The following is a 23,914-nucleotide window of genomic DNA, read 5'->3' on the forward strand; positions in this document are numbered from 1 at the left end:
CCCCCCTCCTCCTCTCTGCAGATGACTTCGTCAACCATTTTGAAAAGAAGGTCGACGACATCCGATCCTCGTTTGCTAAGTCAAACGACACCGCTGGTTCTGCTCACACTGCCCTACCCTGTGCTCTGACCTCTTTCTCCCCCTCTCCAGATGAAATCTCGCGTCTTGTGAGGGCCGGCCGCCCAACAACCTGCCCGCTTGACCCTATCCCCTCCTCTCTTCTCCAGACCATTTCCGGAGACCTTCTCCCTTACCTCACCTCGCTCATCAACTCATCCCTGACCGCTGGCTACGTCCCTTCCGTCTTCAAGAGAGCGAGAGTTGCACCCCCTTCTGAAAAACCTACACTCGATCCCTCCGATGTCAACAACTACAGACCAGTATCCCTTCTTTCTTTTCTCTCCAAAACTCTTGAACGTGCCGTCCTTGGCCAGCTCTCCCGCTATCTCTCTCAGAATGACCTTCTTGATCCAAATCAGTCAGGTTTCAAAACTAGTCATTCAACTGAGACTGCTCTTCTCTGTATCACGGAGGCGCTCCGCACTGCTAAAGCTAACTCTCTCCTCTGCTCTCATCCTTCTAGACCTATCGGCTGCCTTCGATACTGTGAACCATCAGATCCTCCTCTCCACCCTCTCCGAGTTGGGCATCTCCGGCGCGGCCCACGCTTGGATTGCGTCCTACCTGACAGGTCGCTCCTACCAGGTGGCGAGGCGAGAATCCGTCTCCACACCACGTGCTCTCACCACTGGTGTCCCCCAGGGCTCTGTTCTAGGCCCTCTCCTATTCTCGCTATACACCAAGTCACTTGGCTCTGTCATAACCTCACATGGTCTCTCCTATCATTGCTATGCAGACGACACACAATTAATCTTCTCCTTACCCCCTTCTGATGATCAGGTGGCGAATCGCATCTCTGCATGTCTGGCAGACATATCAGTGTGGATGACGGATCACCACCTCAAGCTGAACCTCGGCAAGACGGAGCTGCTCTTCCTCCCGGGGAAGGACTGCCCGTTCCATGATCTCGCCATCACGGTTGACAACTCCATTGTGTCCTCCTCCCAGAGCGCTAAGAACCTTGGCGTGATTCTGGACAACACCCTGCCGTTCTCAACTAACATCAAGGCGGTGGCCCGTTCCTGTAGGTTCATGCTCTACAACATCCGCAGAGTACGACCCTGCCTCACACAGGAAGCGGCGCAGGTCCTAATCCAGGCACTCGTCATCTCCCGGCTGGATTACTGCAACTCGCTGTTGGCTGGGCTCCCTGCCTGTGCCATTAAACCCCTACAACTCATCCAGAACGCCGCAGCCCGTCTGGTGTTCAACCTTCCCAAGTTCTCTCCCCAGCCTGGTGGGTCCTGTGGCAGCCCCACACATCAGGCTGTCTCTCCGTCTCCTTCCTCCACGTTCTCCCGTCAGTCAGAAGCCGCCAGAGCCGCCCGCCTCTGTCACCGCCAGAGTCTCCCGCCTGTCCGGCGCCGCCAGAGTCTCCCGCCTGTCCGGCGCCGCCAGAGTCTCCCGCCTGTCCGGCGCCGCCAGAGTCTCCCTCCTGTTCAGGGGCCGTGGTAAGGGTCCCCAGTTCGGGGTCGGCGGGGAGGGTCGCCACTCCAGAGGCGCATCCTAAGTGGGCCAAGACTAAGGTGGAGTGGGGTCTACGTCCCGCACCAGAGCTGCCACCGCGGTAAAATGCCCACCCAGACCCTCCCCTATAGGTTCAGGTTTTGCGGCCGGAGTCCGTACCTTTGGGGGGGGTTACTGTCAAGTCCTGACCTTAGTTCCTTTTTATGTCTCTATTTTGGTTTGCTCAGGGCATGAGTTGGGGTGGGCATTCTGTGTTTTATCTATGTTTTTGGCCTGGTATGGTTCCCAATCAGAGGGAGCTGTCAATAGTTGTCTCTGATTGAGAACCATAATTAGGTAGCCTTTTCCCACCTGTGTTTTGTGGGTAATTATTTTTCCGTGTGTGTTTGTGTGCACCTCGGTTGCGTCACGTTCTTTGCTGTTTACCTATTTGTTTTTTGGTTATTTCGGTTTCACTTTCATTTCATTTGACATGCAGGCTGCGCCTTGGTTGATTTATGACAGGGAGTTTGAGGATAGCGAGCGTGACACTTCCAGTCTGTTATTCGAACTCAATCAGCATGATAGAGTGATCTCCAGCCTTGTTCTCGTCAACACTCACACCTGTGTTAATGAGATGATCACTGACATGATGTCAGCTGGTCCATTTTTTGGCAGGGCTGAAATGCAGTGGAAATGTTTTTGGGGGATTCAGTTCATTTGCTTGGAAAAGAGGGACTTTGCAATTATTCTGATCACTCTTCATAACATTCTGGAGTATATGCAAATTGACATCATACAAACTGAGGCAGCAGACTTTGAAAATTAATATTTGTGTCATTCTCAAAACTTTGTCACGACTGTAGTAACGAAAAAAGTGTTAAACAAATTCTTCAAAGTAGCCACCCTTTGCCTTGATGACAGCTTTGCACAGTCTTGGCATTCTCTCAACCAACTTCTTGAAGGAGTTCCCATATGCTGAGTACTTTTGGCTGCTTATCCTTCACTCTGCGGTCCAACTCATTCCAAACCATCTCAATTGGATTGAGGTTGGGCAATTGTGGATGCCAGGTCATCTGATGTAACACTCCATCACTCTCCTTCTTGGTCAAATAGCCATTACACAGCCTGGAGGTGTGTTGGGTCATTGTCCTGTTTAAAAACAAATGATAAGCGCAAACCAGATGGGATGGCGTATCACTGCAGAATGCTGTGGTAGCCATGCTGGTTAAGTGTGTCTTGAATTCTAAATAAAATCACTGACAGTGTCACCAAAAACGCACCCCCACACGGTCACACCTCCTCCATGGTGGGAACCACACATGTGGAGATCACCTACTCTGCGTCTCACAAAGACACAGCGGTTGGAACAAACATTTAAACATTTAGACTCATCAGACCAAAGGAAAGATTTCCACGGGTCTAAAGTCCATTGCTCGTGTTTCTTGGACCAAGCAAATCTCTTCTTATTATTGGTGTACTTTAGTAGGGGTTTCTTTGCAGCAATTTGACCATGAAGGCCTGAGTCACGCAGTCTCATCTGAACAGTTGACATTGATGTGACATTGATGTGTCTGTTACTTGAACTCTGAAGCATTCACTTGGGCGGCAATTTCTGAGGCTGTTCACTCTAATGAACTTATCCTCTGCAGCAGAGGTAACTCTGTAGAGGTAACTCTGGGTCTTCCGTTTCTGTGGCGGTCCTCATGAGAGCCAGTTTCATCGTAGCGCTTGATGGTTTTTGCAAATACACTTGAAGAAACTTTAAAAGTTCTTGAAATGTTCAGAATTGACTGATCTTTATGTCTTAAAGTAATGATGGACTGTCGTTGATCTTTGCTTATTTGAGCTGGTCTTGGCATAATATATTTTACCAAATAGGGCTATCTTCTGTATACCACCCTTACCTTGTCACAAGACAATGGGTTGGCTTAAACACATTAAGAAGGAAAGAAATTCCACAAATTAACTTTCAACATGGCACACCTGTTAATTGAAATGCAGTCCAGGTGGTTAACTCATGAAGCTGGTTGAGAGAATGCCAAGAGTGTGCAGAGCTGTCATCAAGGCAAAGGGTGGTTACTTTGAAGAATCTCAAATATAACAAATATTTTGATTTGTTTAACACCTTTTGGTTACGACATGATTCCATATGTGTTATTTCATAGCTTTGAGGTCTTCAATATTATTCTACAATGTAGAAAATAAAGAAAAAACTGGGTATTGAACCTTTATTTCACTAGGTTTTGTTCAGTTAAGAACAAATTATTATTTTACAATGACGGCCTACCCCAGCCAAACAACGCTGGGCCAATTGTGCACCGCCCTATGGGACTCCCGATCACGGACAGTTGTGATGCAGCCTGGGATCAAACCAGTGTCTGTAGTGATGCCTCTAACACTGAGATGCAATGCCTTAGACCGCTGCGCCACTCGGGAGCCCAAAATGAGTAGGTGTGTTTAAACTTTTCACTTGTACATATAAAAATCTTGAGTATCACCTGTTAGGGCTAGCCCTGAGTACTGCCCCTTCTGGAGGAATTGGGTACCCATATAAAACATGATACATTTTTGTCAAAAGTTGCTAATATATGCATATAAAAAAATAGTATCGAATAGAAAACACTCTAAAGCTTCTAAAACCGTTTACATTTTGTCTCTATGTAAAGCAGAAGTGTCAGGGCATGCATTCTCCCAAAGTCTCTCTTGTAATGGAAAAAGTTGGCACCACTTTGACGTCATCGTATACGCACTTACCAAGCACTTACAACCCTGGGAAGAGTCTGTATGTGTTCAGCGAGAAGCCTGCTTTCAATGAGGCGTGTCACTGTGAGAATCGCGTGCTCACGAGACGTTCAGCGTGCCGAAAGGTCTCGGTCACGCCAAAAAAAAGTGTACCCTATGCGCGCTCTGCAGTTTTTCTCTCTTTTCCTCAGGATCGATTAAACAACTTGTGTGTGTCTGTTCGCCCTCACGATTGCTGTAGACCTTTATAACATGTTAAAGCTTAATTATGAACATAGTTTGACAAGTTTACTCGACATATAATATTTACTTTCGACGTTTTGGTGCGCATCCACTTGAAATTTGCCTACATTTCGACCGAAATGTGCCGTTTTTGAGAACCGAAAGACACAGACTTGAAAACTGAACACTAATTTGGTGAGTATAATCCCTTCCAGGTCTTCTGATGGAAGAACAGCAAAGGTAAGGGAATATTTATGTGTTAATTTTGGGTTTCTGTCGACTCCAAGATAGAGGAGTCATTATGCTAATGTGGGAGCGCCGACTCCCTATTATAGCCTAGTGAACGCAAAATGTAACGTTAAAAATAAATGTAACACAGCGATTGCATTTAGAAGAAGTGTATCTTGCTATACATATGTAAAACATGCATATTTAGTCAAAGTTTATGATGTGTATTCCTTGTTAGCTGACGTTATCTGCCGGAGCTATTTCATTTCTCCTGACATTGCAGTAGCATTTTTTGAACGATGCGTAATTGTAAACAGAGATTTATGGATATATATAGCATATTATTGAAAAAAAATGAATGTACTGTGTAACATGTTATATTACTGTCATCTGATGAAGATTTCAAAAGGTTAGTGAAATGATTTTTCTTTTAATCCTGCGTTTGTTGATTGCATATTTTTTCCTACTTGGCTATGCTAATGAGGTATGTCTGCAGTGGTGGTTGGACATAAATATGTGCTATGTTTTCGCCGTAAAACATTTTAGAAATCTGACTTGCTGGGTAGATAAACAACTTGGTTATCTTTCATTTGAGCTATTTTTCTTGTTAATGTGTGGAGGTTAAATATTTTTAGGATTATTTCTTGCGTTCCATGCGGCACCTTCCAGCTGAACGTGGGGGAAAGTTCCCAGTTGGGTCTCAAGATCCCTGTAAGGTTAATTTCCACAATTAACGAATAATATGCGTAATAATGAAGCCTATTAATGTGAAGAATTGTTACCAGGGCTCTGTTCTGGGCCCTCTCCTATTCTCGCTATACACCAAGTCACTTGGCTCTGTCATAACCTCACATGGTCTCTCCTATCATTGCTATGCAGACGACACACAATTAATCTTCTCCTTTCCCCCTTCTGATGACCAGGTGGCGAATCGCATCTCTCCATGTCTGGCAGACATATCAGTGTGGATGACGGATCACCACCTCAAGCTGAACTCGGCAAGACGGAGCTGCTCTTCCTCCCGGGAAGGACTGCCCGCTCCATGATCTCGCCATCACGGTTGACAACTCCATTGTGTCCTCCTCCCAGAGCGCTAAGAACCTTGGCGTGATCCTGGACAACACCCTGTCGTTCTCAACTAACATCAAGGCGGTGGCCCGTTCCTGTAGGTTCATGCTCTACAACATCCGCAGAGTACAACCCTGCCTCACACAGGAAGCGGCGCAGGTCCTAATCCAGGCACTTGTCATCTCCCGTCTGGATTACTGCAACTCGCTGTTGGCTGGGCTCCCTGCCTGTGCCATTAAACCCTACAACTCATCCAGAACGCCGCAGCCCGTCTGGTGTTCAACCTTCCCAAGTTCTCTCACGTCACCCCGCTCCTCCGCTCTCTCCACTGGCTTCCAGTTGAAGCTCGCATCCGCTACAAGACCATGGTGCTTGCCTACGGAGCTGTGAGGGGAACGGCACCTCAGTACCTCCAGGCTCTGATCAGGCCCTACACCCAAACAAGGGCACTGCGTTCATCCACCTCTGGCCTGCTCGCCTCCCTACCACTGAGGAAGTACAGTTCCCGCTCAGCCCAGTCAAAACTGTTCGCTGCTTTAAGGAATACCTAGGATAGGATAAAGTAATCCCTCTCACCCCCCTTAAAAGATTTAGATGCACTACTGTTCCACTGGATGTCATAAGGTGAATGCACCAATTTGTAAGTCGCTCTGGATAAGAGCGTCTGCTAAATGACTTAAATGTAAATGTAATATAATAATTATAATTCCTTTCTCCCAGATGTGTGCTCCGATGGAACTCTCACTCACATGGCTCTCTCAGATATCTCAATTCTTATTAGCCATTATCGGGTCCTTCTCGCAAATATCTCAGGTCCTTCTCACAGGCTACAAGTGAAGATACAGATCGGGGCTGCAACTGCACGTGTCCTTATCAAATTCCGAGGCGCATATTGAAGATATTGGAAGAACTTTCCACATTTACTTATCCTCAGCCTACAAGATGAGTAGGCCATATGAACTGCAAAATCACTAGCCTATGTCAATCTACTATCCCCATAGTACAAAAGTTGACCTGTTCTGTACGAGAATTCTGGGACATTTGTGGAATGCGATAGATCCCAAATAAATACAACCACTGGCATCAATTTTTTTTTTTAAGCAATGAGTCTGATGCACCTTAAAATGTTGATAAACACAGCAATGTGCACATGGCAGCAGTCTATAAGCGTGAATGTTACAAAATCAATTAGCGGGAAAACACCATTTCTCAAAGGATCCGAAATGGCGCTAAAGGAGATGGCTGCTGTTTTACGATCCCGTAACCAATTGTCCATGTTTTTTCACGTTATTTGTTCGTTATTTTATACGTACAGTTTCTTCTGACCGAAAAGAGCTTCTAGATATCAGGACAGCGAAAACTCACCCCATACTGGAGGAATAGTTTTTCTTCAACGAGTCGGAAGGGAATGATTTACTTCAGATGCCCGACAAGGTCCTCATCCCCGTAATTCGCAGGAGAAAGAGAACGAGGTATTGTGGATGAAGATTCGAGTGCCTTGTTAGGATCCATTGCCGAGAGAGTAATCTACAATTACCATCGGTCCTATTAGCCAACGTACAATCAATTGATAATAAAATAGACGAACAAGATCACGTTTACCCTACCAACGGAACATTAAAAACTGTAATATCTTGTGTTTCCACAAGTCGTGGCTCAACGACAACAATGGATAACATACAGCTGGCAGGTTTGAAGCTTTTCATCAGGATAGAACAGCAGCCTCTGGTAAGACAAGGGGTGACGGTCTATGTATATTTGTAAACAACAGTTGGTGCACGACAAGTCAAGGTTTTGCTCACCTGATAAGCTGTAGACCACACTATAAACAAAGAGAGTTTTCATAACTGTCTATTTACCACCACAAACTGATGCTGGCACTAAGACCACACTCAATGAGCTGTATACGGCCATAAGTAAACAGAAAAACGCTCACCCAGAGGAGGCGCTCCTAGTGGCCAGAATTTTTAAGGCAGGAAAACTGAAATCCGTTTTACCTCATTTCTACCAGCATGTTAAATGTGCAACCAGAGGGAAAACTATCTAGACCACCTTTACTCCACACACAGAGACGTGTACAAAGCTCTCCCTCCAAATCTGAACATAATTCTATCCTCCTGATTCCTGCTAACAAAAACTAAAGAAGGAAGCACCAGTGACTCGGTCAATAAGAAAGTGGTCAGATGAAGCAGATGCTAAGCTACAGGACTGTTTTGCTAGCACAGAATGGAATGTGTTCCCGGGATTCTTCAGATGGCATTGAGGAGTACACCACATCAGTCACTTGATTCATCAATAAATGCATTGATGATGTTGTCCCAAAAGTGACCATACATACATACCCCAACCAGAAGCAATGGATTACAGGCAACATCCGCACTGAGCTAAAGGGTCAACATGCCCTTACTTAATTTGAACTCATAACATATTGGTTCACAGGATTCCGTTCTTCCTGCTACACCACCATATCCATGTCAGTAACTGATTTCACCCGTATTCCCACACTTAGGACTTTAAAAGAAATCTCAGCTTTGTTAAAAATACACTATTTGTTTTTACATTTTTCATTGTGATTCAGGAGTGACATTAAACAGAATAATATGAAAAAAATGTAGGTGAAGCTAAACATTTGACTGGTCTGTATATGTCATTTTGCAGATGCTTTAATTCACAATGTAATATCCCTTTTGAAATGCAACAAATAGCCCATTAACTTGTTGACAAGCTAACTAATGATATGTTGGATTCATGTCTCCAACTCTACCAAAAATATAGGTTAAATAATGGGATTAAGCCATTGGCTCAGATGTATCTACTGCTTGGACAGTTCCATCTTATTTAAATGTTGATATTTGGCTGCGTTGTCAACCAAACACAATTCAATATGTGACCCGATTCAAGAAACTAGGCGTATGTCGCAAGTCATGACTTCACAGGAAAGCTGTTTGAACGTAATTATTATTATTTTTTTTATCAAAATTGTTTTTTTGTGTGGCAGAAATGCCTTCTCAAACATGTGAACTTTCATGCCATCTGAAAATACGAAGAAAATTGTTAAATTACGAGCCTAGCTGGTTTAGCCACAGAAATAGCAGCAACCTTCCCGCTAGCCATCATTGGCTGAGATTATGAGTGGGCTGGACATGCAGAGAGATGAGTTTGGATTGGTTTGCCATATAGCACGAATCTGTCTATTGGAGCTGGTCAGTATGTTTAGGTAATCGTGTTGATTGTGGCTTTAAACATTTTTTTATCACGTAGTCAAACTGCATAAACCTAATGTCAAGTTAAAGTGTACAGTTAGCTCGCAAGCAAATGTTATGTGTATGCTCTCCACTTTCTGGAGGACTGAGTTTTGAAATCAATAGAATTTGACTATGATAGCTAAGGAGATAGAGAAAACACCAGTCTGGATTACATTGTCAAACTAAGGCAACAATGCATGGCATCGGACAGGAGATGCATCCAAACATGATGTATACTGATAAGATTTTCTGATATTACACGTTTCTAATTTTGACAGAAAGTGGGTTCAGTTCAAGTGTACTCTTAGCTAGCTAACGTTATGTGTATGATCTTATTCTTCGTATCTCAGACACATTTGCTTAACCTGTTGCCTCTACTTGGGACGCTTGCGTCCCAACTAGAGCTCTGGAAATGCAAATGCGCTACGCTAAATGCTAATAGTATTAGTTAAAACTCAAAAGTTCATTAAAATACACATGCAGGGTATCAAATTAAAGCTACACTCGTTGTGAATCCAGGCAACAAGTCCGATTTTTAAAATGCTTTTCGGCGACAGCATGAGAAGCTATTATCTGATAGCATGCACCAATACACTACAACAGAAAAGCACAGCAGGGGACGTAAACAAAATAATTAGCATTTCGGCGTTACACAAACCGCACAATAAAATAGAAAACAGTCATTACCTTTCACCATCTTCTTTGTTGGCACTCCTAGATGTCCCATAAACACTATTGGGTCTTTATTTCGATTAAATCGGGCCATATAAAGCCAAGATATCGTTATATGTAGACTGTGTGATAAACAAAAAAACAGCGATTTCACAACGTAACGTCATTTTTTTAAAATTCAAAAAGTAGACGATAAACTTTCACAAAACACTTCGAAATACGTTTGTAATGCTACTTTAGGTATTAGTAAACGTTAATAAGCGATAAAAATCATCCGTAGGCGATGTAAATATCATTAGCTGTCGTCTTGGAAAAAATTTCAGGAGAGAGCTCTTCCGGAATGATCTGGGCGGAGACCGGAGGTAAGCGGTGCCCCTCTTTCGGTTCAACCAAGAATCAAAGATGATTCAATTCACAAGACTCTAGACAACATGGGGATGCTGTGGGAGTTGAATGCTCGGTCTTATCTAATTCGGCTCACTGTTAACAATTGCTGGAAGTGGCGCAAGGATATTTATTTCCATTTTCTGTGATCAGGTTTTCCTGCGCTTTCCGATGTAACGCACGTTATGTAATAGCCACAGTCGTGATTTAACCAGTTTTAAAAACGTCCGAGGGTTTCCTATCCACACATTCTAACCATATGAACGTACTATATTCCTGGCATGAGTAGCAGGGCGCTGAAATGTTGCGCGATTTTTAACAAAATGTTCAAAAAAGTAGAGGGTCGACTGAAGAGGTTAACTAGTTATAGCCATAGAACCTGGATGGTTAGCTGCAGATTCATGCAGGGTAGTAACGTCATGAGTTGTGATTATGCTCCATTGTTTAGCTAGCTAGCTAGTGAAATGTCTTAACAAAAGACTCCATTCTAATTTTGGCAAAGTATTTTCATTTCATGTTAAAGTGTACTGTTAGCTAGCTAGCTAACGTTAGCCGTCTGGCTCTCTAACTAATGCGTTTGGATTCATTGTTTCAGAATTATGGTCATATTTGCCAAATGGAGGATAACGGAGGGCTTTGTATGTGTCTCTGTTTGTGGAGTAAAAGTGGTCTAGAGTTTTTTTGCCTCTGGTTGCACATGTGACAAGCTGGTAGAAATGAGCTAAAACGGATTTCAGTTTGCCTGCATTAATGTCCTCTGCCACTAGAAGCGCTGCTTCTGGGTGAGCATTTTCTTGTTTTCTTATGGCCTTATACAGTTTGTTAAGTGTGGTCTTATTTCCAGCATCGGTATGTGGTGGTAAATAGACAGTTACGAAAATATAGATGAAAACTCACTTGGTAAATAGTGTGGTCTACAGTTTATCATGAGGTGCAATACCTCGAGACCTCCTTAATATTAGACATTGCGCACCAGCTGTTATTGCCAAAGAGACATACACCCCCCCATCTTACCAGATGTAGCTGTTCTGTCCTGCCCGATGCACAGAAAATCCAGCCAACTGAATATTATCCGTGTCGTCATTCAGCCACGACTTGGTGAAACATAAGATATTACCGTTTTAGATGTCCTGTTGGTAGAATAGTCTCGAGTGGAGATCTTCCAGTTTATTTTCCAACGATTCCGGGTTGACCAAGACAACGGATGTTAGAGGCAGGTTACCCACTCACCGATGAATTCTCATAAGGCAACCCGGTCCCCGCTCCCTGTATTTCTGTCTTTTCTTCAAGCAAATTTTGGGTTTTGGCCCTGGTGAAGCAGTATAACCTTCACGTCGGACTCGTTTAACAAAAAACTTTGTCAAGTTCGAGGAGTGTAATCACTCTTCTCATATCCAGAAGCCTTTTTCAGTCATACTTCCAATGTAACATTCAACCTTAAAATGAGTAACACATACAGTACATGGCCACATGTTGAGGTTACTAGAACTATACTTTTCTTCTTATGTAATCATAAAAAGTGTGGATGCTCAAGATAGCATGTATAGGTTGTTGCATCTCTGTGGAGATCTTCACAATTGCTGTAATAATCTCACAGAATCTCGAACGGCATTGATCACATGCACCATGTACTTTTAATGTAATCTCAACTGCAATCCAGGTCATTTGGTTCTGCTATTAGATGAAGCACAGTTATATCAGTTGTATAAATAAATAATATGACAATTCCTATTTGAACTTTGCTGTGCTTTTAAATGGTTGAAAGTGCAGTGAAACTTTTCTGTGACAACTAAACCCATTGGATTGTGGTTGTGCTTTTAGATGATTGAAAGCATAGTGATTACACATTGGAAATTCAACTAACTTTTGGCTGTATTTTTGAGTGGGTGAATATAGGTTGTAATCTTATTGATGAACATCTCAACCAAATATTACCCTGTTATCCACATTGAAATGATGTAGTGTGCCCGCTGGATCACAGGTTAACAGTAAATCATACATTTAACTGACAGATATCCACAAGCAGACTACAAAAAAATATACCATTGTAGAAATGTATGAATACACAGCACATACACATGGTTTCTTTTTGCGTTTCTTTTTTCTTTAGCCATAGCATCATATGACTGCATGACTCCGAGCCAGACTACAGTGGATATGTAGCACAGATTATAATTTTATGCCCCGAAATAGTACATATATATTTCCAGATAGCAGGTCTTCTAGTAAAATACATATTTTTGTCTGTTAAAAGGAAGTTTCATAATTGCTTCCACGTGAATACTTTGAACATATGCACCTTTGGGGCAAGTATGCATTGAATAATTCATGACATCTTGTACATCTGTAATAGGAATTCAAGAGACAAAACAGTGAGGTAAGGATAATTCAACCTGTGATATAGACTTTTATTTTATCCCACTGCCTGCTTTGCCTTTGAAGAAAACATGAAGATTGAATCTCCCCTCTATTATTGACTAAGGCTGACTAGACAGGGAGCGAATACACTAATCATTTCAGATATCATTAATATGTTAATTAACATTGAAACTCTACAGGTTCATGACTGAGAATTCACTGTTCGTTTTTGAATGTGTTCAATATTTCATTGGATACTGTTACATCTTTACGGAAGAGAAAACATGTGTGCAATTTGCCATCACAAAGGAGTAATCATGCATATGACAATGAGGGGAAACAGAACTCATCTGTACCTTGCTGTGTCGCTCTAGCCTGCCAGGATCTGCAGTTTGTTGTTTCTCTCCTATCTGTCCTTGAAAAGAGGTTGACTTTTGCTGTCTGTCTGTCTGGAAATGCCTTCTGTTTTTGTGTGTGTTGTCAAAGGGCCTGAAATCACAGGGAGAGTTGGTTTGGTCATATGCATAGAGATGAAGTGAAGCATGGATCCTATACTAAAGTAAGAGTGGTATTACATTTTCCTTGGCTAGCTTAAACACTTTTTTTGCACTGTGAAAATGTATACTTGGGTTCAATAGTTCAATATATTAAAGTTTTCTTGTGTGAACAAAATAAACTCAACTGTACCAATAGAAACATTCTCTAGTGCAGTGCTATACCTATTTTGTGTCTCCAGGAATTCACAAGAAATAAGACAAAAAATCTGAAAACTTGCATAACTATAACTATGCATAACTATTCACCCCCCCCAAAATCAATACTTTGTAGAGCCACCTTTCCCAGCAATTACAGCTGCAAGTCTCTTGGGATATGTCTCGATAAGAGAGGCCTTATTTTCCACCATAATTTTCAAATAAATTCATAAAAAATCCTACAATGTGATTTTCTGGATTTTTTTTCTCATTTTGTCTGTCATAGTTGAAGTGTACCTATGATGAACATTATACAGGCCTCTCATCTTTTTAAGTGAGAGAACTTGCACAATTGGTGGCTGACTAAATACTTTTTTGCCCCACTGATGGTATAAATAATAGATGCTTAAGGATACATTGTTGATAAAGATAATGAGGCAAGGTGAATCCCATGCTCAATTACAGTCATATTATGATTAGAAAACAGACATTTTTATTTCAATAAGCAGCATAGTTAAAACATTGGAAGTAATATGAGAAATAACGTAATTGTTTCTCATAGTTAGAGAGGGGACATAGCATTGACAATGCTGAGGTGAGGTTATTGCTGCCTCTTACAGTGCATTCGGAATGTATTCAGACCTCTTGAATTTTTCAAAATTTTGTTAAGTTACAGCCTTACTTTAAAATGCATTCAATTAATTGTTTTCCTCATCAATCTACACACAATACCCTATAATGAAAATGCAAAAACAGGATCGTGTCGAGGCACAGATCTTGGGAAGGGTACCAAAACATTTCAGTAGCATTTAAGGTCACCAAGAACACAATGTACTTCATCATTCTTAGATGGAAGAAGTTTGGAACCACCAAGGCTCCGTCTAGAGCTGGCCACCTGGACAAACTGAGCAATCGGGGGAGAAGGGCCTTGTTCAGGGAGGTGACCAAGAACCTGATGGTCACTCTGACAGAGCTCCAGAGTTCCTCTGTGGAGATGGGAGAAACTTCCAGGACAACCATCTCTGCAACACTCCACCAATCAGGTATTTATGGTAGAATGGCCAGACGGAAGCCACACCTCAGTAAAAGGCACATAACAGCTCGCTTGGAGTTTACCAAAAGGCACCTAAAGGACTCAAACAAGATTCTCTGGTCTGATAAAACCAAGATTGAACTCTTTGGCCTGAATGCCAAGTGTCACGTCTGGAGGAAACTTAGTACCATCCCTACGGTGAAGCATGGTGGTGGCAGCATCATGCTGTGGGAATGTTTTTCAACGGCAGGGACTGAGAGACTAGTCAGGATCAAGGAAAAGAAGAACGGAGCAAAGTAGAGGGATCCTTGATGAAAACCTGCTCCACATCGCATAGCCAAGACAACACAAGAGTACATTTGGAACAAGTCTCAATGTCCTTGAGTGGTCCAGCTAGAGCTTGTTTGTGCTTTGTAATTATGGGGTATTGTGTGTAGATTGATGATGGAAAAAATGATTTAATCCATTTTAGAATAAGGCTGTAATGTAACAAAATCTGGAAAATGTCAAGGGGTCTGAATACTTTCCGAATGCACAGTATGTTCTGACCTATTGCCAGTCTAGAATTGTATCTCCATAATGCTCAATGTTAGGATTTGTGATGGGTAGGCTATTCCTACAACCTTTACTCATACTGTACAGTGCTTAGACGAGCAGCTGGCCACTCCATGGTGACTGTGTTCAACTTGTGTTTTGATTGGACCCGTTAAAGCCTGGCTGCCCAATGGGATCAATTAGGGAAAGGGCTACACCACAGCCGTCTGCCTGTCATCTGTAGATCTCCGTGCTGTCCACTCAAGCATTCACTCATTGGGAGGAGCTTTTTTAACACGTCACTGGGCACAAACAAACACACACTGTATGTACACATAAAAAGCAACAAACACAAGTGTGCATAAACTCACATACATGTACAGTGAAAATAAAAACATATCCATGCAAATGTGTTCACACACATTTCTGGTCAAATATTCATGGATAGCATAGCAACACACACACACACACACACACACACACACACACACACACAGTTCATGCCAATACTCTTTATCAAAAAGGTGTTGCAGACATAGGGTGAGAGTTGGGCTGCTGAAAAGTGTATGAGATTGAACCATAGCTTGCTTGCTTCTTTCTGTGTCTTCACATGGACTCTTCATGTCTGCTGCCAAATATGACTGATTAAAGTAATCCCATTCCTCAATGATGATATACCACATAATGATCATTTCTAGCCTGCCACATGCTCAAGAGAGAGGTAATAGCCAAAGATCATGTAATGTCATTGCATCTAAAAAATAGTGTGAATGTGAGTTTACAATAACCAATTCTTGTGTTTTAATATAATGCATTTTGTTATCTGTCATTTTGGGGGGATAAATAGGCTTGCTAAAGTTAATTGGAAAACAAAAGTGACTGTGTTTCCTGGGTATGAACATAATCCCTTTTTGATAAATCATTAAAGGAATGTGTTTTGATTTAGGTGAATAGGCAAGCACTGACAAATATTTCAAAGCAAAGAAACTAGCCTGGGCAAACAACCAGCAACCCTGCCCAAAATCTCTTTGCATATGCCCAGCTTGAAAGCAGTGGGGCCAGAAGGTTAGGCACAACAAAGAATAAGACAGAAGAGTTGGCTTAATTGTGCTTAAGTCAACACCTCTGTCTTGTTCTTTGTTGTGCCAAACCTTCTGGCCCCACTGCTTTCAAGCTGGTCATATGCAAAGACATTTTTGGTCAGGGTCGCTGGTTGATTGTTGGTTGTCCTAGAAAATGAGTAATACTAGGTAACTTGCTAGCACAATTGTAGCTAGCAAGACATTTAAAGTGGAACTGACAACATTTTAACTTTCAGACAAGATAGAACGGCCAAAGGGGGCGGTGTTGCAATCTACTGCAAAGATAGACTGCAGAGTTCTGTCCTACTACCCAAACAATTTGAACTCTACTTTTAAAAATCCACCTCTCTAAAAACTAGTCTCTCAGCGTTGCCGCCTACTATAGACCACCCTCTGCTCCCAGCTGTGCTCTGGACACCATATGTGAACTGATTGCCCCGCATCTATCTTCAGAGCTCGTGCTGCTGGGCGACCTAAACTGGAACATGCTTAACACCCCAGCCATCCTACAAACTAAGCTTGGTGCCCTCAATCTCACACAAATTATCAATGAACCTACCTACCAGGTACCACCCCAAAGCCGTAAACACGGGCACCCTCATAGATATCATCCTAACCAACTTGCCCTCTAAATACACCTCTGCTCTTTTCAACCAAGATCTCAGCGATCACTGCCTCATTGCCTGCAGGCCTTTCTAATCAACCTGGCCCGGGGAATCCTGGAAGGATATTGATCTCATCCCGTCAGTAGAGGATACCTGGTTATTTTTTTAAAATGCCTTACTCACCATCTTAAATAAGCATGCCCCATTCAAGAAATTTAGAACCTTGAACAGATATAGCCCTTGGTTTTCTCCAGACCTGACTGCCCTTAACCAACACAAAAACATCCTATGGCAATCTGTATTAGCATCGAACAGCCCCCGTGATATGCAACTTTTCAGGGAAGCTAGAAACCAATATACACAGGCAGTTAGAAAAGCTAAGGCTAGCTTTTTCAAGCAGAAATTTGCTTCCTGTAACACAAACTCAAAAACGTTTTGGGACACTGTAAAGTCCATGGAGAATAAGAACACCTCCTCCCAGCTGCCCACTGCACTGAAGATAGGAAACACTGTCAACGCCGATAAATCCACTATAATTGAGAATTTCAATAAGCATTTTTCTACGACTGGCCATGCTTTCCACCTGGCAACCCCTACCCCGGTCAACAGCACTGTACCCCCACAGCAACTCGCCCAAGCCTTTCCCATTTATCCTTCTCCCAAATCCAGTCAGCTGATGTTCTGAAAGAGCTGCAAAATCTGGACCCCTACAAATCAGCCGAGCTAGACAATCTGGACCCTTTCTTTCAAAAAAATGATCTGCCAAAATTGTTGCCACCCCTATTACTAGCCTGTTCGACCTCTATTTCGTGTCATCTGAGATTCCCAAAGATTGGAAAGCAGCTGCGGTCATCCCCCTCGTCAAAGGGGGGGACACTCTCGACCCAAACTGCTACAGACCTATGTCTATCCTACCCTGCCTTTCTAAGGTCTTCGAAAGCCAAGTCAACAAACAGATTATCGACCATTTTGAATCCCACCATACCTTCTCTGCTATGCAATATGGTTCCAGAGCTGGTCATGGGTGCACCTCAGCCACGCTCAAGGTCCTAAACGATATCTTAACCGCCATCGATAAGAAACAATACTGTGCAGCCGTATTCATTGACCTGGCCAAGGCTTTCGACTCTGTCAATCACCACATCCTCATCGGCAGACTCGCCAGCCTTGGTTTCCGAAATAATCGCCTCGCCTGGTTCACCAACTAATTCTCTGATAGAGTTCAGTGTGTCAAATCGGAGGGTCCGGGCCTCTGGCAGTCTCTATGGGGGTGCCACAGGGTTCAATTCTTGGACAGACTCTCTTCTCTGTTTACATCAATGATGTCGCTCTTGCTGCTGGTGAGTCTCTGATCCACCTCTACGCAGACGACACTATTCTGTATACTTCTGGCCCTTCTTTGGACACTGTGTTAACCTCTCTAGGGTAGGGGGCAGCATTTGGAATTTTGGATGAAAAGCATGCCCAAATTAAACAGCCTGCTACTCGGGCGCAGAAGATATGATATGCATTTAGATATACATTTGGATAGAAAACAGTTTCTAAAATAGTGTCTGTGAGTATAACAGAACTGATATTGCAGGCGAAAACCTGAGAAAAATCCATTCAGGAAGTTTTTTTTGTTTTGGTTTTGTAGTTTTTTATTCAATGCCATTACAGTATCCATTGACTTAGGACTCCATTTGCAGTTCCTATGCCTTCCACTGGATGTCAACAGTCTTTAGAAATCGTTTCAGGCTTGTATTCTTATAAATGAGGGAGTAAGACCAGTCTGAACAAGTGGACCCTAATGTGTCGCAGAGTTTTTTCAGGCGCATGTGCATTTCTTGTTTACCTTTTATATTGACTACGTTATTGTCCGGTTGAAATATTATACATCATTTAGGCAAAAAAACTACCTGAGGATTGAATATAAACATTGTTTCACATGTTTCTATGAACTTTACGGATACAATTTGGATTTTTTTGTCTGATTGTTTTGACTGAGTTTGAGCCTGTGGATTACTGAAGAAAACACGCCAACAAAACGGTTTTTGGATATAAAGAGACTTCATCAAACAAAAGGAACATTTATTGAGTAAATGAATGTCTTCTGATTGCCACCATATGAAGATCATCAAAGGTAAGGGATTCATTTTATCTCTATTTCTGAGTTTTGTAACGCTTTGCTTAGCTGGTTACTGTTTGTAATAACATGTCAATTGGGCTATGTTCTGGGCTAGGTATGTTCTGAGCTAGGTATGCTTTCGCCGAAAAGCATTTTATAAATATGACACTGTGGTTGGTTTAACAAGAAGTTCATCTTTAAACCTTTGTAAAATATGTTTTGTTTTCTGAATTTTTATAATGAGCATTTCTGTAATTGAATTTGGCGCTCTGCAACCTCACTGGATGTTGGCCAGATGGGACGCTATTGTCCCACATACCCTAGAGAGGTTAACAACCCTCCAGACGAGCTTCAATGCCATACAACTCTCCTTCAGTGGCCTCCAATTGCTCTTAAATAGAAGTAAAACTAAATGCATGCTCTTCAACCCATCGCTGCCTGGTCCTGTCCGCCTGTCCAACATCACTACTCTGGACGGCTCGGAATATGTGGACAACTAAAAATACCTAGGTGTCTGGTTAGACGGTAAACTCTCCTTCCAGACTCACATCAAACATATCCAATCCAAAGTTAAATCTCAAATTGGCTTCCTATTTCGCATCAAAGCATCCTTTACTCATGCTGCCAAACATGCCCTTGTAAAACTGACCATCCTACCAGTCCTCGACTTTGGCGATGTCATTTACAAAATAGCCTCCAATACCCTACTCAATAAATTGGATGCAGTCTATCACAGTGCCATCCGTTTTGTCACCAAAGCCCCATATACTACCCACCACAGCGACCTGTGCGCTCTCGTTGGTTGGCCCTCACTTCATACTGGTCGCCAAACCCACTGGCTCCAGGTCATCTACAAGACCCTGCTAGGTAAAGTCCCCCCTTATCTCAGCTCGCTGGTCACCATAGCAGCACCCACCTGTAGCACGGGCTCCAGCAGGACAATCTCTCTGGTCACCCCCAAAACCAGTTCTTCCTTTAGCCGCCTCTCCTTCCAGTTCTCTCCTGCCAATGAATGGAAAGAACTACAAAAATCTCTGAAACTGGAAACATTTATCTCCCTCACTAGCTTTAAGCACCAGCTGTCAGAGCAGCTCACAGATTACTGCACCTGTACATAGCCCATCTATAATTTCTATCTCTACTTTGCACATTCTTCCACTGCAAATCAACCATTCCAGTGTTTTACTTGCTATATTGTATTTACTTCGCCACCATGGCCTTTTTTGCCTTTACCTCCCTTATCTCACCTCACTTACTCACATTGTAATATAAACTTATTTTTCTACTGTATTGTTTGTTGTTTGTGTCGAACTGCTTTGCTTTATCTTGGCCAGGTCGCAATTGTAAATGAGAACTTGTTCTCAACTTGCCTACCTGGTTAAATAAAGGTGAAATAAAAAAAATAAAAAAATAAAAACGACTTTGCGGCTATGAAACAAACATAATATCAGTTAAAAATATTAAATTCCCAATTTGTGCTTACAAAACCAACTTTATAAGAGGTTTTAAAAATAGGTTATATTTGCCTCAACATTCCATGATGTACATTAAGGCATTGTTGGCAGAATAGATTGCTGCAGTTCAATGCATGATTAATTTAATTCACCAATACATTTTTTGGTTGTCCAAAAAATATTGCTATCAGCTTATAAATCACAGCTGGCCTGGTACAATGTTTCCTGCCTCTATTCGGGATACACTGTTTCAGTTTCAATGGCTCAACATTTTGGACAAAATGGACAAATGTAAGTAAGGCTGGGAATGACAATAATTGAGCAAGGGCAATGATCACAAGTCAGTCATAACATGGCTAATAGGCTAGCGTATCTATTTATGTAGCAACCAGCTAAAAACACAGCCTAATGTTATCTGGATAGCTAGCTAGCTGCTAGGAGGATGTCATGTCCTTGGAGGAGTGGGTGAGTGGCTAACTTTTCCCCTCATCATTTTTCGGTGGCTATACACAGCTTGTGATGCAGGTGTCATTTGGTTAGCTAGCAAGAACTTGAACAACTGTTTTCCATTTAGCATATCTCTTGTGTTAGTAAATTCACTCTGGTTTCAGAGCCCTCTTGCCTGAGTGTACCAGAGTGCAGAATAACTGATTAATTTATGAATGAGTAACATCCAATGAATATGAATGGTGTCCGTAAATGAAAGAAAATAAAGTAATCATTAGCCATGAAGACTTTAGATAACATGTAAACAGCCTAACCAGCACTGCCAGGGTAAGTAAAATAGTCAGAGTAAGGTGTTCTCTCATTTTTGTCTGGAAGTAGCTAGCTCGCAAGCTAGCCAACTTTAAGCAGTTAGTTTTGGGTGCTTGGTTGGGACAAGCATGCATTGTTGGCAGGCAAGCTGCAAAAGGATGAGTATGCTACAATTCCTCATCGTTTATCATTGCAAGTTTGATGGTCTACTAGCTGAACAAGTTTTAGAGGGCTTATCTAATGTTCCTTCATGGTTGTTTGATCAATAGTACTGTATTTTCTTAAATGTAAGAGGACTTCCAAGTGGTATCAACATATGTGACCCATTTCAGGAAACTAGACTGAAGTCGCGGGTCACTACTTCACAGGAGATTCGTTTGAACTTTTTATTTTTTATCAAAATGTGTTTTTTGGCTTCTGGAACAGGAACGTTCATGAACATGAATTTAACAAATGTGTATGCCATCTGTAAATACAAAATAAAATTGTTAAATTATGATTGGCTAAGATAATGAATGGGCTGGACATGCCGAAAGATAAGTTTAGATTGGTCTGCCATATAGCACGCTTCTGTCTATTTGAGGCGGTCAGTATGATATGCCGTATGTGTAGGTAATCCTGTCTAACGATGCTTTAAAAGAAAAATTATCACGTAGTAAAACTGCATAAACCTAATGTCAACTTAACCTCTTCAGTCGACCCTCTACTTTTTTGAACATTTTGTTAAAAATCGAGCAACATTTCAGCGCCCTGCTACTCATGCCAGGAATATAGTACGTTCATATGGTTAGAATGTGTGGATAGGAAACCCTCGGACGTTTTTAAAACTGGTTAAATCACGACTGTGGCTATTACATAACGTGCGTTACATCGGAAAGCGCAGGAAAACCTGATCACAGAAAATGGAAATAAATATCCTTGCGCCACTTCCAGCAATTGTTAACAGTGAGCCGAATTAGATAAGACCGAGCATTCAACTCCCACAGCATCCCCATGTTGTCTAGAGTCTTGTGAATTTAATCATCTTTGATTCTTGGTTGAACCGAAAGAGGGGCACCGCTTACCTCCGGTCTCCGCCCAGATCATTCCGGAAGAGCTCTCTCCTGAAATTTTTTCCAAGACGACAGCTAATGATATTTACATCGCCTACGGATGATTTTTATCGCTTATTAACGTTTACTAATACCTAAAGTAGCATTACAAACGTATTTCGAAGTGTTTTGTGAAAGTTTATCGTCTACTTTTTGAATTTAAAAAATGACGTTACGTTGTGAAATCGCTGTTTTTTTCGTTTATCACACAGTCTACATATAACGATATCTTGGCTTTATATGGCCCGATTTAATCGAAATAAAGACCCAATAGTGTTTATGGGACATCTAGGAGTGCCAACAAAGAAGATGGTGAAAGGTAATGACTGTTTTCTATTTTATTGTGCGGTTTGTGTAACGCCGAAATGCTAATTATTTTGTTTACGTCCCCTGCTGTGCTTTTCTGTTGTAGTGTATTGGTGCATGCTATCAGATAATAGCTTCTCATGCTGTCGCCGAAAAGCATTTTAAAAATCTGACTTGTTGCCTGGATTCACAACGAGTGTAGCTTTAATTTGATACCCTGCATGTGTATTTTAATGAACTTTTGAGTTTTAACTAATACTATTAGCATTTAGCGTAGCGCATTTGCATTTCCAGAGCTCTAGTTGGGACGCAAGCGTCCCAAGTAGAAGCAAGAGGTTAAGCCCGTTGGTCATATATTTGCAGAAATCCATTCAGGTGTACTTTGTGGCTTTTGGAAAATGCCTTCTAATGATCTAAAGTCGCTGTTGCAACTGCTTGTAAACACACAGTCCAGTGCCAAGTGAATGATGGCAGGCCTGTGTGCAAATAGATGTTTGCATAAATGCCGACTGTAGCTCTGATTGACTATGGCACACCGGTCTGGTAGACTCTGCTCCTGGAGGAGACATGTTTTTATTAGCTTGTATTTATTAATTGTCCAAATGCACTGAAGCTTTTACACTCAACATTGCTATGACATTTTCACAAAGGCTTTAGTATACTTAATTCCGAAACATTCTAAGAATTTACGAAAACTTGAAAATGGCCATATAAGTGCTCGCTTGTCAGAAAATGTTTTAAAAGTGGGGGTGTACAGTGCATTCGGAAAGTATTCAGAACCCTAGACTTTCTACATTTTGTTACATTAGAGCCTTATTCTAAAATGGATTAAATAATTTTTTCCCTCATCAATCTACACACAATACTGCATAATGACAAAGCAAAAACAGTTTTTTACTGAAATAAAAACTGAAATATCACATTTGCAGATGGGGTAATAAGGGAGATTACAGAGTCTGCAGTGTGATAATAGCACAAGGTGTTATTCTATATGTATAGAAAAATACATAGGAAGTAATAGGAAGTAATAGTGCATAGGAAGTAATGACAGAGAATCATTGAAGATGCACATGGGGTAATAAGGGAGATTAGGGATATAACAGCACGAGGTCCTATTCTATATTTGTATAGAAAGATACATTTGGTTCATAGTAACTAACGACAAGAGAATCATTGAAAATGCACATGGAGTAATAAGGGAGATTACTGTAGCGGCAAGAGAATGGTTGAAGATACATATGGTGTATAGCAAGTAAGGACAAGAGAATTGTTGAAGATAGACATGGAGTATTAACCTCATAGTCCGCCCCATCCCGCATGCGGTATCGTTACTACAGCCTCAAGCTCATTACCATAACGCAACGTTAGCGATTTCTAAAAATCGCAAATGAAATGAAATAAATATGCCTGCTCTCAAGCTTATCCTTTTCTTAACAATCCTGTCATCTCAGATTTTCAAAATATGCTTTTGAACCAGAGAAAATCAATAATTTGTGTAAGAGTGGTGATAGCTAGCTTAGCATTTAGCGTTAGCATTTAGCACGCAACATATTCACAAAAACCAGCCAAGGAATCAAATAAAATAATTTACCTTTGAAGAACTTCAGATGTTTCAATGAGGAGACTCTCAGTTACATAGCAGATGTCCAGTTTTCCTGAAAGATTCTTGTGTAGGACACATCGTTCCCTTTTGTTACTATGCATTTGGCTACCGAAACTAACCGAAAATTCAGTCACCTACACGTCGAACTTTTTTCCGAAATAAC

At 41.8% G+C, this 23,914-nt stretch overlaps 1 protein-coding gene across 1 annotated transcript; it reads left to right on the top strand.

Annotated features, from left to right (window-relative positions):
* The first annotated feature begins 354 nt into the window (after positions 1 to 354).
* LOC135573303 (uncharacterized) lies at positions 355 to 1,575 on the top strand. The gene is made up of 2 exons (XM_065022158.1): positions 355 to 705; positions 901 to 1,575. The coding sequence occupies exons 1-2, from the start codon at positions 361 to 363 to the stop codon at positions 1,573 to 1,575; spliced, it is 1,020 nt and encodes a 339-aa protein (XP_064878230.1). The 5' UTR covers positions 355 to 360.
* Positions 1,576 to 23,914: the final 22,339 nt, after the last annotated feature.

This window comes from Oncorhynchus nerka, linkage group LG9a (genome assembly GCF_034236695.1).
Source record: "Oncorhynchus nerka isolate Pitt River linkage group LG9a, Oner_Uvic_2.0, whole genome shotgun sequence".
Taxonomy (NCBI): Eukaryota; Metazoa; Chordata; class Actinopteri; order Salmoniformes; family Salmonidae; genus Oncorhynchus; species Oncorhynchus nerka.

Coding starts and splice junctions, on each gene's coding strand:
- LOC135573303 (XM_065022158.1), top strand. CDS start 361: ATGTCAACAACTACAGACCAGTATCCCTTCTTTCTTTTCTCTCCAAAA. Junction 706..900: donor TGACAGGTCGCTCCTACCAG/GTGGCGAGGCGA, acceptor TCTGATGATCAG/GTGGCGAATCGCATCTCTGC.